A 16342-nucleotide genomic window follows, 5' to 3' on the forward strand; every position below is an offset into this window, starting at 1 on the left:
ATTGATATACGTGAAATTACATTCTTAAATAAGTATCATGTAAAGAATACGATAATATATTTCATCATAATAGTATTTATAAATGAATAATATTTTGTTTTTTTTTATGATATGTAAACTAAAATAAATATCATATAAAGAATATGATAAAATATTCAAATAATACTTGTTGATTTATCTAGAGAATTAAAGAAATATATATTGGTTAGTAATATTTTGTAACATAATACGACTTGATTTGATTTGGTTCGGTTTGTAAAATATAAACTGCAAATCGAATCGAACCGCGCGATTTTGTTAGAAAATGGTTCAAACACATCTGAACCAAGTGTGGTTATTTACGGTTTCTATTTAGTTCGGTTCGGTTTTATAATTTTTTATTGAACTGGTTCGGTTTTGAACCCCCCTAATTCTACATCTTTCTTTATTTCTTACTAATTTTATTTTGACTTCTTAATTTTAAATGTTACAAAGTAATTCTAAATTTATATTAATAGTATGTTTGATTAATATCGAAATAATATTTAGTTTATATTTAAAATTAGTTCTAATATAAATATACAATTTGTTTCTATTTGGCAATGTTATATTTTAAATATATAAATTTGTTTGATTATGTTATTTTCTTACTAACTATTTCTTTTTAATAAGTAACTTTTTGTTTAAGTAATTCAAATAACTTTTTTTTTAATATTTATAGAATTACCATAAATAAAAATTCAGCAAAGACCAAAAATAAAGAATAAAGTAGAACTTTACTAGATGGATGAAAACTCATGGTTTCACCATCATCTAGTCAAACATAACTCTTAGAACTGCCTATTTTATCCAACCTTGAATCCAAGACTCTAGTGTTCTTCCATCCCATTTTCATATTTCCTCTGAAACCAGTATAAAGATGTCACTAGATTTAAGGTACAATGGGTGGAGACCACCCACAGAAGAATGGAAAAAATGGGTCAAAAAGTTACAACCACAATTTGAGTATTTATGGGTACAAACTGGAATTGACAATGCAATTAAGGCTTCAACGTATGAAGTTAAAAGGGATGACGAGTTGATTCTGGAACTTGCTAAGAGATGGTGTTCCAAGACAAATACATTTGTTTTCCCTTGGGGAGAATCAACGTTAACATTGGAAGACACAAATATTTGTTTTGGTTATTCTCTTTTGGGTTGTTGTGTTTCTAACCCTCTCATGAACAGTGAGCAAGTAAAAGAAGAACAAGAATTAATGGAAGCAAGAAGAACGTTTAATAGTTCTAAAGCTAAAAAAGTGAATCAAAGGGCATGGATGATGTATTTTATGGAGACTGAAAGTAGCAAAGTGGAGCATGAAGCTTTTCTGGTTTATTGGTTGTCGAGGTTTGTTTTTCCTGCAGATTCTTGTAATACTATTTCGAAAAGTGTTATTCCTATTGCAATACATTTAGCTCATGGAAATAGAATAGCTCTTGCACCTGCTGTTTTAGCTAGTATTTATAGGGACTTGAGTTTACTTAATAGCATCATTACAAAAAATGCAACAACAAGCATGACGAGTTTAAGAGTAACTATTTGGGCTCCTTTTCAATTGGTTCAAATATGGGCTTTAGAGAGGTTTTTAGCTCTTAATCCACGCCGTTATACAAACGGACATGGTTTACCAAAGGTGGCTAGATGGGATGGAGTTAAAGTATTGGAAAATAACAACTTGAAAAAAGACTTGGATATTGCAGGATTTGGAAATGGTTTTGTGTGGCAACCATACGAGAATTCACCATCGGTTGAGGTTTATAATGAAAGAGATATGTGGAAATGTTATAATCCTTGTTTAGATGAAGAGTTACTGTCGTTTGCGCAGTGTTTGAGGGCATGTGAGTTGGTTGGTATCGGATGTAGAGAGAAATATTTACCACATCGTGTCGCTATGCAATTTGGTGTGGATCAAGACATTTCTGATAATGTTGCCTCCAGATACTATGATTGGTGGAAGCAATTGAAATCAAGCGAGGAAAGAGATAACAAGGGAGTAAAGTTTGAGAAAGATCAAATGGAATGTTCGGATGATGAAGTAAGTTAAAATGGTAAGACTTTGTCAAGTCATGAAATTGGTGATTTCACATCATCAAATGTGGGTGAATATGGTGAAACTAATAATCAAAGCTGTGATAGAAATGGTGAAAAGGTGTGCAGTACTGTTAATCCTAATAGTACTCTTTGGTTGGTTTGTAATGAAAAAATAACTTTACTTTTTTCCCTAATAGAACCAACTTGCTTTTGCTATGTAATTGGTTTACAACAATTTATTCGGTATTCACTTTGTATGATGCACACTGTGATTGTGATAGTTGTTACATATGTAGCCAATGAATTGTCATAATTTAAGTACTTCTTCAATTTCCTATTAATTAATGAAATGGCATAAATTAAAGATGATGTAAATTGATGGGGAGTGAATCTACACTAGGTTTATGAATTTATGAATATTTGGTTATTAAAAAAGATTTTCATTCAAGTATTAAATTATACTGGAGTTGGTTTTGATTTTCAGCATGCACTCTTCAATATAATACCTTACATATCCTTTGAATATCATGTATTAGAATCATTAATACTCAACATCTAATACATTCATTTTATCAATCATAATTTCATTCCCAGCTCTCGAGAGACTCTCATTTTGCATTTATCTTCTTCAGAAATATAATTTACAGTATTCATCATCTTGCATAATTCAGGCTTTATAAAACACTCCCTATATTCAACACTTTCAGCATCTGTTTAATTTTCACTATTAAAATTTATAGATTTCATAACTAACTTTCACTTCCGCCATTGCGAAAACCAATAGTAAAATAAAAACGCGCTATATTTTACCAAGTTCATCACTACTACAAAATATACGTTCGATAACACAATTTTACTACATCCACTTTAACAATGGTAAAAATAACTAATTTTTACACGCATAAATTTTTTAATATTTTATTAAAATACATTTCATCACAATTTTTAATAAAAACCGTTGTGATAGACGAAATGTTACTTCCTTCCATTCCCAACATCAACAATTTTTTTCTATTTTCATTATAAATAGGGTTTGTTCTTATACTCTTATAAATAAAATAAAATTAAAATACTTATTACCATGATTATTACTAGAAGCCATTGTAAGTAGTACTTAAATTTTAGGAAAAATATTGATTTTGATCCCTTAACTATATTATTGGGTTCATACGGGTCCCTTAATTTTTTTCGTGCCACTTTTGTCCCTTAACTTTCAAAATATTTCATTTTAGTCCTTTTTGTCTAATTAGCGATAGAAAAAACTTTGAAATCGGTCACTAAATCTGTCGCTAATTAGACAAAAAGGACTAAAATGAGACGTTTTGAAAGTTAAGGGATTAATGTGACACTAAAAAAAAATTATGGGACCAATCTGAACCCAAGGGTATTATTAAGGGACCAAAATGAATATTTTACCTAAATTTTATGTCACTCTCAAAACATAAATCTAACATCTCTCTCGTCCACATTCAGGGAACTCATCCTCATAAGCTTCTTTAAGCTAAAAGGTAATCAAGTTTGTACGTTTTATCGTTCTTCTTCTCTTCATAAGTTTTCTTCCGTGTTATTCATACGCTTTCTACCATTTTCTCAAAATAAAACCCTAACATCTCTCTCTTTCACATGTAGTAAACTCATCCTCTTAAGCTTCTTCAAACTAAAAGGTAATCAAGTTCATACGCTTCATCTTTCTTCTTCTTCTTCTTCTTCTTCTTAAGATTTCTTCCAAGTTATTCATAATTGTCCATGTATGACACTAGTCCTTATAGAGGCTTTTTTGATTTGGCATGATTTTCTTGTTTTTTGGATTATCTGTACTTGGGTTATGTTTCCGTTCATGTTAATATGTTGTTAATGTCATGCTAGTTTATGTTTCCAAATCAAGTTAACATTCTGAAAGCTGTGTATAATATTTCAAAATTGAGTTTATCACATGCAGATTACTTGTTTCACTATCCCTTCACTGAATATGCATTCATTTAAATTAATTTATAAAATAATAATCTGAAAAATTAAATCATATTTGAAAATTATCTAGTTTATTACCACGGTCACACGCCCGTGGTGGAAACCAGTATACATAAAATCACACACTACCTAACAACAGACGTACAGCCGTCATTATATGTATATCACAATTGATGTCATATGTGTTTTTGCAATGGTGCATATTTTTCAACCGTAGTGAAATGTGACGTTCATTTTTAGATGTGATGGACGCTACTTTGTGCAATATCTCAGGGTCGTCTTTGAATCCCAACACAGATAGTTTAGTTTTTGCAATATCTTCTTTCTTTTTTCTATCTTAAATTTTTTGACTTTGAGGATAAATGTTAAGTTTAAAGCATATCGTTTATCTGATAAAGTGAAACTTAACATTAATCTTTAGTATATGTTTTCAATATACTATATTAGAATTTTCAAAGCCAAAACTCTATAACGTTTTAAGAATGGAATATGGAGTTTGAAGGCGGAATGAGTTAGGTTAATAAAAAGATGAATGACATGCGTGTTGAACTTTTATAGACAAGTCATTATAACCTTTCACCGCGGTTGGAAAGTGTAGCCCTAGTAACATGTATAAGATATCACTGCGGTTGTTATTTTAATCCATGGTAAAAAGATTTCCTCTTAAATTAAAACATAACAAATTGTAGTTTATTTCTTAAATAAAAATAGATCCCTCGCAAAAACCCTTTAGAACAAAACAACACAACAATAAAAGACCAATCTACATATACACACTAAGCAAACTACACCATACCAGGTTCGAATCAAAGAAGATAAATGTGAAACTTACAAGAAGGGTACAGGAAAATCATTTCTTTGATTCTTCTCATTCTTCACAATTACGATACATGAAATATTTCATCGCTATTCATGTTAGATGGCGTCTTGAGTTTTAGTGATGGATGTTATTGAAGGATAGAAAAACACTTAGAAAGAGGGGGATTGAATAAGTGTAACTCATAAACTTGGAAGATAAAAACAATGAACACGATTATTTTTATCCTGGTTCATTGTTAACCAAACTACTCCAGTCCACCCCCGACAAGGTGATTTACCTCAACTGAGGATTTAATCCACTAATCCAACTGATTACAATGGTTTTCCACTTAGATAACCTCTAAGTCTTCTAGAGTCTACAGATAACAACTTGATCACTCTAGGAATCCTTTTACAATCAATGTAAAATAATGTTTACAAGAGTTTAATTTGCTTCTAATAAAGATGTAATCACAACTGTGATATTTCTCTTAAGATCTATGATTAACACTCACTAAGATATTACAAAGTTTGTGAGGTTGAAGATGAAGTTCGTTAGCTTTTGAATTTGACAGTGTTTCAGTATGTTTTGCGCAAGTGTTGTATTCAGCTTCTGATGAGAACTTCTATTTATAGGCGCTTGAGAGGAGATGACCGTTGGGATGCATTTAATGCTTTGCGTGAATAGTACAACACTGCATTGAATGTTTCACACTTTTGTCAACTACCTCGAGCCATGCTTTTCCTGCTTTTACTGACTTTGCCTTTTGTAGCTTCTAACGTTCCTTTTATCAGTCTGAGATTTGACGTTACATTCATCTTGTACTTTCTTCTGGACTCAGATTTGTAGATAACAACATTTGAATATCAGAGCCATTAGCTTTAGTGTATAGCATCTTCTGTCTTCTGACTTGAAGAGCTTTGAGCGTGATACCATCAGAGTTTTAGAGCTTGTACTTCTAACTTCAATCTTCTGATGCTTTCCAGTTCATGTTCTGATTCTGCATGACCATCTTCTGATGTCTTGCCAGAGCATGTTCTGATGAAGCCATCCAGAACTTTCTGAGTCAGTTGCTTTTGAACGCTGATTTGTGCATACTCTTTATATATTTCCTGAAATGAAAAACTTAAAGGATTATAGTACCACATTGTCTTATACATAATTCATACTTAATGTTATCATCAAAACTAAGAATATTGATCAGAACATTTCTTGTTCTAACAATCTCCCACTTTTTGATAATGACAAAAACATATATAATTGATATGAATTTGTATCCAGAATATCAGATGAACAAAGACAATTACACAGATATAGCATAAGCATATAATCAGAGTGTGTGAATATGTCTCCCCTTGAGATTAACAATCTCCCCGTGAAATTAATACTAGAAGAATTTATAAATAAAAGACTTCCCTGAGTATTTTTTCCATTTCAGTTGAGACTTTCACGTTGATTTAGAACTTCAAAACATTCAGAGCTTCTCTTTAGAGCTTCCATCGGACAACTGCAGAGCTTTGAATTTCTCTTTGTGATCACATGTATCAGAGCTCTTATGTTTTCAGTCTTCTCTTTGAGACTTATAGAGTCAGTGATGGAATAAGGTACGACACAACAAGGGGGGTTGGATTGTGTCCCTTTTAAAATTTATCTAAGTATTTAAAAGGTTGCCTTTAATCAGAAGAAAAAGATTAGTATTAACTTTATAGGTTTTAAGTAATTGGTGTTAAAGTGTGTGATAAAGTATAGTTGTGAATAATATGAATAAAGGACAATAAATAAAGAACACAAGAAAACTTATCCTGGTTCACCAACTTGGTTAGTCCAGTCCCCACACCCTGTGAGATTATCCTTTATTGAATACTTCTTACAATAGCCTTTTTTCTTCTATGTATTTTTAGCCTCACCAGGCTTACACTTCTGAATGGTATAGCTTACAGATAGCTTACAAAATGATTGGTTTGTATATCTATGATATACTTTGTGATCTTAGGAGGTTTACAATAAATTCCTAAATACTCTCCATATGGCAGTGAGTATTTAAATTAGAATGTGTATGATAACTCTTAATATATTTTGATCACTATATGGTAGTGAGAGCTAAAGATAATATATAGAGAGTATGATTGCTTTGTGAATAAAGACTTTGGTTTTCTTTGTATGCTTGTGAATATTTTCGGTGGTGAGAATGAAGCATAAGCCTTGTATTTATAGAGCAAAGCAAAGTGAGAAGGAAGTGCCGAGAGTTTCTCATGAGAAGTGCTGGCAGCTTTGTCTTTGTAGGACTTGGTCTTGGCTTGACTTGGTACTGCTGACAATCTGCAAGTTCTGACATTTGACCATTTCAACAAAGTAAATTTGGAGGAGTACCTCTGGGACGAGTAACTCTGGAACAAGTAACTCTGGGACGAGTAACTCTGGGACCGTGATTCTTTGAGAGTAACTCTGGGGCCATAATTCTGAAGAGTAACTCTGGGACCATAATTCTGGAGAGTAACTCTGGGGCCATAATTCTGGAGAGTAACTCTGGGACTGTCATTCTGAAGAGTAACTCTGGGACCATAATTCTAAAGAGTAACTTATTGAACTTCTGAGAATCCATATGTTCTTAAAGCTTTGTTCTTTGTCAGCTCAATCTTGAATCATTATTTTAACTCTTTGTTTGATAGAGACCATAAATTATTTAGATGATTAATTGATGAAATCACTTTGGAGTTTCTTTAGATAAAATAGTTTGTAATATTCAAAACATTAACAGAATATGTTTCAACATTCTCCCCCTTTTTGAATGGTGACAAACTTTTTATTTTAATTTCTTTGAGTAAGGACTTTGAAACTCCCCCTGAAAAGATGTATACTTTGAAAGGGCAAATGCTCCCCCTCAATGTTAGTTCATATACAGTAAATAATTTTAACAGCATTTGAAACACATGTTGATTAGATAGCAGTTTTTGATTAATGTTTGAGGAATAATATATTAATTGATTTACATCAATATTTTGATACACAAACACAAAAAGATCCTAGAGGACTACTGCTAAATATAATGCAAAGTCCTAGTGAACTAAAGATAATAAAGTACAAAGAACTTAAACAAATACAAAGCTTTGGTCAAAGCTTGTTCTCCCCCTTTTGTCAAACATACAAAAAGAAAGGGGGCACCAAAAGAAAGAGGACGAGAAGATTAAGAACCAGATGGTTCATCATCAGATGTTGCCTCAGAAGATAATGGCAGAAATGGAAACTGAATCTGAGAGGGATCCGGAGGAGGCATTCCTGGAAACCTCGGGCATACTTGTTCAGTGACATAATCAATCCAGAATTTTTGGTAAGCCATTAACTGCTTTTGGAGAGCTGTAAATGATCGAAGGTTGACGCCCTGATGGGGGTTAACCGTTTCAGATGAGGTTGCAGATCGAGGATAAACTGGAGGACGATTACCAATGCTGGGGAAATTGTTAAAGAATGAGGATGTGATGGATGCAATGGGATTTTGAGGAAGGGTATTTGAATTATTAGTGGTGTTTCTTGGAGGTGACGAGTCATACATTGGAGCAAGCAGTGTTTGAACGTTAAAAGAGTTAACATCATCTTCCTTTGGAGAAGAAAATATTGGGGAGTTTGATTGGAAGACATAAGGATCAAGTGGTGGAACAGAAGGCATAGCGTGTGATTCTGTAGGATCAGTTTGTTCAGGTGGCTGACTGGAGTTATTAAAGAATGCTTCGATCTGAGCAGTAAGATCATCAGAGTCAGTATGATTGATGGAGGAGAGTTGGATTCTTCTAGGAGAAGGTTCTTTGAAGGAATTTGGAGAATTCAGAGGTGAGGTCGTGGAGAGAGGATTTGTTGTCATAGTAGGGGAAGTGTATGTGGCATCATGGGGAATAATTGAAGTTTGTTGATTTGAAGTGGGTGGAGTTAATAATTCAGCCTCAAGCATGGATATGAGTGAGGACAGCTGAGCTGAAGCAGGAGTGTGAGGAGATATTGGTGAGGGTGGTTGATGAGCTAAAGCATTAGGAGGACTTGAGAGAAGGTTTTCAAGAGCGAAAATGTTGATCATGTCAGTGTTAGAAGTCTCCAGAGTTGGAGGACTTGAAACATTTGGGATAGTTTTAGTTTGAAGAGAAGCTGGAGCTTGAGTGATGACAACCGTTTGTGGTGGGGATTCTACTGGGACTGGTGATGTAGATGTGAGATCAATGCATTGTGTGGTTACAGGAGATTGTTTATTTGTTTCCTTTGGGTTTGGAGATACGGATTTAGAGGCATGAGGAGAGATTGGTGAGGACTTTTGTGGGGATTCTAGGTCAGCAGTGTTTGGAAGAGCCACAGATAGTGGAATGGGAGAATTTGTGGTCAGGCTGTTTGGAGAGTTAGGAGATTCAGTACCTGTTGTTAAAGGTTCAGTTGGAGCATATTGCTTAACAAGACGCCTGCGTTTTGATTTGGCCTCAGGTTTAGGTGATGGTGCACGCTTGAGTGAAGGAATTTTCATGCGCTTCAGCTTGGAGGCATCCAGTATTTTGTTGATCTCGAAGGAGTCCTCATCATCCAGAGGAACATTAAAATGCTTGAATATTTTGGTAAGAAGCATACCATAAGGGGCGCTTCTTGCTCTACGACCAGTGTGTTTGATATAGTTGAGCACCAAATATCCTATATTGAGAGGAGTTTTCTTTGAGAAATGATAGATGACAAGTAGGTCTTTATCAGTGACTCGTTCCATACTTCCTTTTCTTGGGAGGATAGTGTGAATGCAGAAGTTATGAATGATATGGCTGAGGGGTTCAAGGTTGGCAGACACAAAACGGTCAGTTTGATGTTTGGTGATGGAGAGTCTGTAGGATTCAATGTCTAGGTCATAAGATGAGGGCCAGTCATCATTAAAAAGATGAAGTCCATTGTTTGGGACATGCAAAATGTCGCAAAGGAGCTCTGGGGTTAGGGTTATTTGACGATCCTTTACAGATGAGATTAGCTGTGTATCACTTTCAGAGGCTTCTATAGCAGCAAAAAAATTTCTAACTAGTCTAGGGTAGAAGACATCAGAGAGTTGGAGAAAGTTAGTCCAACCTGTGGCTATTGCAAGCTCGTTTATGTCGTAACCTCAGATAGAGTAACTATCCAAGTTGACGGTTTTGCCGGCCACGATAGGGAGTGAACGCCATTTTTCGTTATAGAGAGAACGAACATCATCATCAGAGATGAACTCTTTTGTTGAGATTTCAGATGGATGGTCATAGGCTTGGAAAGACGAAGAGACAAGAGAGGTTCCTTCGCTTGATTGAGTGGAAACGTGTGAGGAGGATGGTTTGGTGGGTTGAGGAGCAGAAACGGTCTGGGTTGAGGGAAGATGAAGTTTAGGGTTTTGAGATTCTTCCGTAGTTTGTTCAGATGGAGTGAGATTATGAGAGGTGTTTGCATGTCGTGTTGAGCGACGGGTGGGAGTGGTGGGAGTTGGACGAGAATCAGTAGATTTCATGGTTGATTTTTGTCGAGTGGTGGTGGTGCGGCGCTTGGTGGGTGGTTTTTCCATGGAGAATTTTTTTTGTGTTTTGGAAGAAAGCGTGGAAATGGTATCAGCAAAGGGTACAATATATGTGGTAATCTTGAATACCATTTGAAGGGTTTAAGAGAGAAGAAGATGAATCATTTGAAAGCTTTGGGAAGAACACTGATTTGATGGGAAGTTGGTAGAGAGTGTGCTGATTTGATTGGTCAGGGAAAAGGCAGATTTTTGTGTAATGATGAAGGAGTATGGAGAACCGAGAAGGACAAAGTCAGACACGTGATTTTAGATTGGCAACTCTTAATATCAGCAATTGAAATCCTAATATATATATTATTAATAGCAGAAGAAAAAAAATTGTTTAATTTATTATAGGTAAAGGAAAAAATTTATATACTAGTAATAGCAGAATTATTTATATAAAAAAAGAAAATTGTTTAATTTTTTTTTTTTAATAGGTAAAGGAAAAATAAGGGAGTGCTATTTTTACTTAGGTATTTTGATAATGGATAATTTTGACTTTAGAAAATTAAATCTATCTTCTACTAGAGGTTTGGTGAAAATATCTGCTAATTGATTGTTTGTATCTACAAAAATGAGTTCTATGTTTTCTTTCTGAACGTGATTTCTTATAAAGTGATGTTTTATTTCAATGTGTTTAGATCTCGAGTGTTGAATAGGATTTTTTGACAAGTTTATAGCACTGGTATTATCACAAAAAATTGATACCTTGGAGTATTGAAGTGAGTAGTCTTCCAGTTGATTTTTTATCCATAAAATTTGTGAGCAGCAATTTGCAGCAGACACGTATTCTGCTTCAGTTGTTGATAAAGCAATTGTATTTTGCTTTCTGCAAGACCATGTAATAAGAGCTTGTCCTAGGAATTGACAGGCTCCACTTGTACTTTTTATTTCTATTTTATCTCCAGCATAATCAGCATCACAGTAAGCTATTAAGTTGATGTGATTTCCTTTTTCATACCATAGGCCAATGTCAGTGGTACCAACGAGATATCGAAATATGCGTTTGACAGCAGTCAAATGTGATTCCTTAGGGTCAGTTTGAAAACGTGCACAAAGACCTACTGAAAAGACAATGTCAGGTCTACTGGCAGTTAAATATAATAATGAACCAATCATACCTCGATATTCTTTTTTTGATACAGATAGTCCTTGTTCATCTTTATCAAGATTTGAAGAGGGATGCATAGGTGTTACCATAATTTTTGCTTCATTCATTCCAAATTTTTTTAATAAATCTTTAATGTATTTTTCTTGACATATGAAAATGCCATTTTTGAGTTGTTTTATTTGTAAACCCAGAAAGAAGTTGAGTTCACCCATCATACTCATTTCAAATTCACTTTGCATCAGTTTTGAAAAATCATCACACATTTTTTCATTTGTTGACCCAAATATGATGTCATCAACATAAACTTGAACTATTAGTAAGTCATTTTTGTGTGATTTTTTGAAAAGAGTTGTATCAATTTTTCCTCTGAGAAAATCATTTTTAATGAGAAAAATACTAAGTCTTTCATACCAAGCTCTAGGAGCTTGTTTAAGACCATATAATGCTTTTGTTAGTTTAAAAACGTGATTAGGATGAGAATGTTTTTCAAAACCAGGTGGTTGATGAACATATACTTCCTCGTTTAGGAACCCATTTAAAAATGCACTTTTTACATCCATTTGAAAAAGTTTAATATTTTTATGAGCATCATATGCTAAAAGAATTCGAATAGCTTCTAACCTTGCCACGGGTGCATATGTTTCATCATAATCTATACATTCTTGTTGATTATAACCTTGAGCTACGAGTCTAGCTTTGTTTCTGATTACTTTTCCATTTTCATCAAGTTTATTTCTGAACACCCATCTTGTACCAATAATAGTTTTATCTTGAGGGTAAGGAACTAGTTTCCAAACTTGGCTTTTCTCAAACTGAGATAATTCTTCTGTCATGGCTTCCATCCAAGATTCATCTTTTAATGCTTCATTGATATTCTTTGGTTCTACCTGAGATATCATTGCCATGTTATTAGAGTTATCTTTAAAGAAATTTCTAGTTCTTACCTGATCAGAGGTGTCTCCTATTATTTGTTCATGAGGATGATCAGTTACACTTTTCCATCCTTTCGGAGGATTTGCTGTAGGTTGTTCAGAGTTGTTTTTAGCTTCTTGGATAATGTTCATAGTGTTGCTTGTATCTGTTGATTGAGTGTTAGGATTTGCTTCTAAATCGGTTACTTCATCCTCGTGAGAATTTTCTAAAGCTGCAACATTTAGTTCATCAAACATAACATGCATGCTTTCTTCTACACATTGATTTTTCAAATTGTAAATTCGGTAACCTTTTGATGTTGAGGAATAACCAAGAAAGATGCCTTTGTCAGATTTTGAATCAAATTTTCCTAGAGAATCTTTGTTGTTAAGAATATAGCAATAGCATCCAAAGATATGAAAATATGAAATATTTGGAGTTCTATTTTTCCATAGTTCATAAGGAGTTTTCTTCAAGATTTTCCTTATGGTTACTCTATTTAAAACATAGCAAGAAGTATTGATAGCTTCAGCCCAGAAATATTTTTCAACATTTGATTCATTTATCATAGTTCTAGCCATTTCTTGTAAAGTTCTATTTTTCCTTTCTACAACACCATTTTGTTGAGGTGTTCTTGGACAGGAGAAATTGTGAGATATACCATTTTCATCAAAGAAGGTTTTAAATGAAATATTTTCAAATTCTCCTCCATGATCACTTCTTACAGCAACAATATTTGAGTTTCTTTCATTTTGAACTTTTTTGCAAAAGATTTTGAATGCTTCAAAAGAGTCATTTTATTTTTTAAGAAAAGTACCCATATGTACCTTGAGAAATCACCAACAATGACAAAGCCATATCTTTTCCCACTTAGACTTGAAGTTTTTACAGGACCAAACAAATCAATATGAAGGAGTTCCAAGGGTTTGTGTGTTGACACAATATTTTTTGAATGAAAACTACTTTTGACCTGTTTGCCTTTTATGCAAGCTTCACAAATTGAGTCTTTTTCAAAATGTTTGGGAAGACCTCTAACAAGATCTAATTTTGAAAGTGTTGAAATATTTTTCATACTTGTATGACCACATCTTCTGTGCCATAGCCACTTATCCTTTTCCTTAGATAAAAAGCAAGATTCAGATGAAAGATCATCTAAATAAAATGTATAAAGATTTTTGTGCCTTTTTCCTAGAAAAAGAATTTTGTCAGAAGATGGGATTTTTACAATGCATGAATTTTGATTAAAACTAACTTCATAGCCAGCATCACATAGTTGACTAATGCTAAGAAGGTTGTGTTTTAATCCTTCCACATATTTCACATTGTTTATAAAGATATTACCTTTTTTACCTATGGAACCAATACCTTTGATTTTTGCTTTATCATTGTTTCCAAAGGTTACAGTTCCTCCTTCTTTATTTTTGAAAGAGACAAAACTTTCCCTATCTCCAGTCATATGTCTTGAGCATCCACTGTCCAAGTACCAAGGCTTTTTCTTGAGAATCAGAAGACATTCCTGCATTATGCGTTAGTAGCCTTTTAGGTACCCATATTTCTTTGGGTCCTTTGTTGTTAGAAATATGATCTTTTGATATAGTGTTTTTCTTTTTGAAATAACAATGTTTTTCAAGATGATTTGTTTTCTTGCAATAACAACATTTTGGTTTGGTAATATTTTTCTCTTTTAAAATATTTTTTTCTTTTATTTGGATTTTAGTTCTATTTTTATTTGGAAGGAAAAAAATTTCATAGATCATTTGATTTTCAGATTGTTTAAATCCTAAGCCAGCTTTATCAAAGACCCCTGATTGAGATCCCATTATTTTTTGAAATGTTTCAGTAGATTTTACAAAGGAGGTTATATCTTTAGTAAGAGTTTCTACTTGATTTTCAAGATTTTCAATTTTATCTTGATTGTTAAGAGGTTTGATTTTTTCATTAATAACTTTCTGATGTAATGACAAACAAGAATATGCCTTTTGTAACTCCTTAATGGTTTCTAAATGTTTTAGGTTGGATTTTATTAGATCTTCTTTTTCAGTTTTAAGAGTGTGAATCTGTTCTTTTTGAAAGAAACATTTCTGAGTTAAGATATTTGAATCTTCTAATAAATTGTCGAATAGAATTCCTATTTCTTTGCAGGTATAACAATAGTTTAGTGTATTTACCTCTTCAGAGTCGGAGTTAGTCATCAGGCATAAGTTGGCTTCCTCATCTTCGGCTTCAGAGTTAGAGTTCTCTGAGTCATCCCATTGTGGAAGCATGGATTTTTTATAGGAGAAGTTCCTATGAGTTTTGAGTGGACATTTTGTTTTGAAGTGTCCAAGTTTGTTGCATCCATAGCATGTAATCTTGCTTTTATCAATCTCAGGTTTTTGGTATTCTTTCCTGGGTTGAAATGATTTTCTGTTTTGATTTCTTTTTAAAATCATTTGTTGAATTCTTCTAGAGATTAAAGCCAGATCATTTTCATCCTCAGATAGAAATCCGGTATCTTCTTCAGTTGTTCCTTGTGAAGTGGTGATTTTAGATGCAGAATTTTGAGAGATTTTAAGAGCTATCATTTTACCTTTTCTTTGTGGTTTATCTTCATTGAGGATACCTTCATGAGCACGAAGAGATCCTATAAGTTCTTCAACTTGTAGAATCTTTAGATCTTTTGCTTGTGATATAGCTGTTACCATAGGTCTCCAAATTTTTGGGAGACATCTTAGAATTTTTCTGATTCTTTCATGAGCAGTATAAGCTTTACCAAGTGATCTAAGTTCATTGACAATTACAGTGAATCTGGAGAACATTTCATCTATGGTTTCTTCTTCCTTCATTTCGAAGGTTTCAAATTTCCTGACTCCAAGATCAATTCTTTCTTCTTTAACATGATTTGTTCCTTCATGATGTATTTTGAGAGCATCCCAGATTTCTTTGGCAGTTGTGCATTCCTCTATCCGGTCATATTCTTCCCTGCTAAGAGCACATGATATTATAAATTGAGCTTTAGAGTTTAGTAGTACCTTGTCGTTTTCTTCTTTTGTCCATTGTGACTGAGTTTTTGGAACTGACGCAACTGTGTCTGTTGCAGTAGTCATTGGAGTGTAGTTTCCATTTTCAACCACAGACCACATGTTGTTATCTTGAGATAGTAGAAACAATCTCATCTTACCTTTCCAGTAGTAGTAGTCAGAACCATTAAAGTAAGGAGGCCTGTGTGATGATCCTCCTTCAGCTATAAACTTTGTATCAGTCATTTCCTGTTTGATCGATTAACTCTAACACGGTTAAGTGTTCTGTATATTCAGAGCCCGTAGCTCTGATACCAATTGATGGAATAAGGTACGACACAACAAGGGGGGTTGGATTGTGTCCCTTTTAAAATTTATCTAAGTATTTAAAAGGTTGCCTTTAATCAGAAGAAAAAGATTAGTAATAACTTTAGAGGTTTTAAGTAATTGGTGTTAAAGTGTGTGATAAAGTATAGTTGTGAATAATATGAATAAAGGACAATAAATAAAGAACACAAGAAAACTTATCCTGGTTCACCAACTTGGTTAGTCCAGTCCCCACACCCTGTGAGATTATCCTTTATTGAATACTTCTTACAATAGCCTTTTTTCTTCTATGTATTTTTAGCCTCACCAGGCTTACACTTCTGAATGGTATAGCTTACAGATAGCTTACAAAATGATTGGTTTGTATATCTATGACATACTTTGTGATCTTAGGAGGTTTACAATAAATTCCTAAATACTCTCCATATGGCAGTGAGTATTTAAATTAGAATGTGTATGATAACTCTTAATATATTTTGATCACTATATGGTAGTGAGAGCTAAAGATAATATATAGAGAGTATGATTGCTTTGTGAATAAAGACTTTGGTTTTCTTTGTATGCTTGTGGATATTTTCGGTGGTGAGAATGAAGCATAAGCCTTGTATTTATAGAGCAAAGCAAAGTGAGAAGGAAGTGCC

At 33.5% G+C, this 16342-nt stretch overlaps 3 protein-coding genes across 3 annotated transcripts; 1 reads left to right on the forward strand and 2 right to left on the reverse strand.

Moving 5' to 3' along the window:
* Positions 1–898: 898 nt before the first annotated feature.
* On the forward strand, positions 899–2062 carry LOC131658993 (protein MAIN-LIKE 2-like). The gene has a single exon (XM_058928239.1). It carries the CDS (start codon positions 899–901, stop codon positions 2060–2062), a length of 1164 nt encoding a protein of 387 aa, XP_058784222.1.
* A 5938-nt stretch (positions 2063–8000) lies between these two features.
* Positions 8001–9548, reverse strand: LOC131658994 (uncharacterized). Its single transcript, XM_058928240.1, has one exon. The coding sequence runs from the start codon at positions 9546–9548 to the stop codon at positions 8001–8003; it is 1548 nt and encodes a 515-aa protein (XP_058784223.1).
* A 2269-nt stretch (positions 9549–11817) lies between these two features.
* On the reverse strand, positions 11818–15725 carry LOC131658995 (uncharacterized). The gene is made up of 4 exons (XM_058928241.1): positions 14342–15725; positions 12408–12754; positions 12174–12350; positions 11818–11829 (listed from the first exon to the last, which is right to left on the reverse strand). Exons 1-4 carry the CDS (start codon positions 15618–15620, stop codon positions 11818–11820), a joined length of 1815 nt encoding a protein of 604 aa, XP_058784224.1. The 5' UTR covers positions 15621–15725.
* Positions 15726–16342: the final 617 nt, after the last annotated feature.

Source organism: Vicia villosa, linkage group LG3 (assembly GCF_029867415.1).
Source record: "Vicia villosa cultivar HV-30 ecotype Madison, WI linkage group LG3, Vvil1.0, whole genome shotgun sequence".
In the NCBI taxonomy this organism is placed as follows: Eukaryota; Viridiplantae; Streptophyta; class Magnoliopsida; order Fabales; family Fabaceae; genus Vicia; species Vicia villosa.

Coding starts and splice junctions, on each gene's coding strand:
- LOC131658993 (XM_058928239.1), top strand. CDS start 899: ATGTCACTAGATTTAAGGTACAATGGGTGGAGACCACCCACAGAAGAA.
- LOC131658994 (XM_058928240.1), bottom strand. CDS start 9,548: ATGGAACGAGTCACTGATAAAGACCTACTTGTCATCTATCATTTCTCA.
- LOC131658995 (XM_058928241.1), bottom strand. CDS start 15,620: ATGACTGATACAAAGTTTATAGCTGAAGGAGGATCATCACACAGGCCT. Junction 12,755..14,341: donor GTTACAAAAGGCATATTCTT/GTTTGTCATTAC, acceptor TTAACAACAAAG/ATTCTCTAGGAAAATTTGAT. Junction 12,351..12,407: donor TAGGAGACACCTCTGATCAG/GTAAGAACTAGA, acceptor ATGATATCTCAG/GTAGAACCAAAGAATATCAA.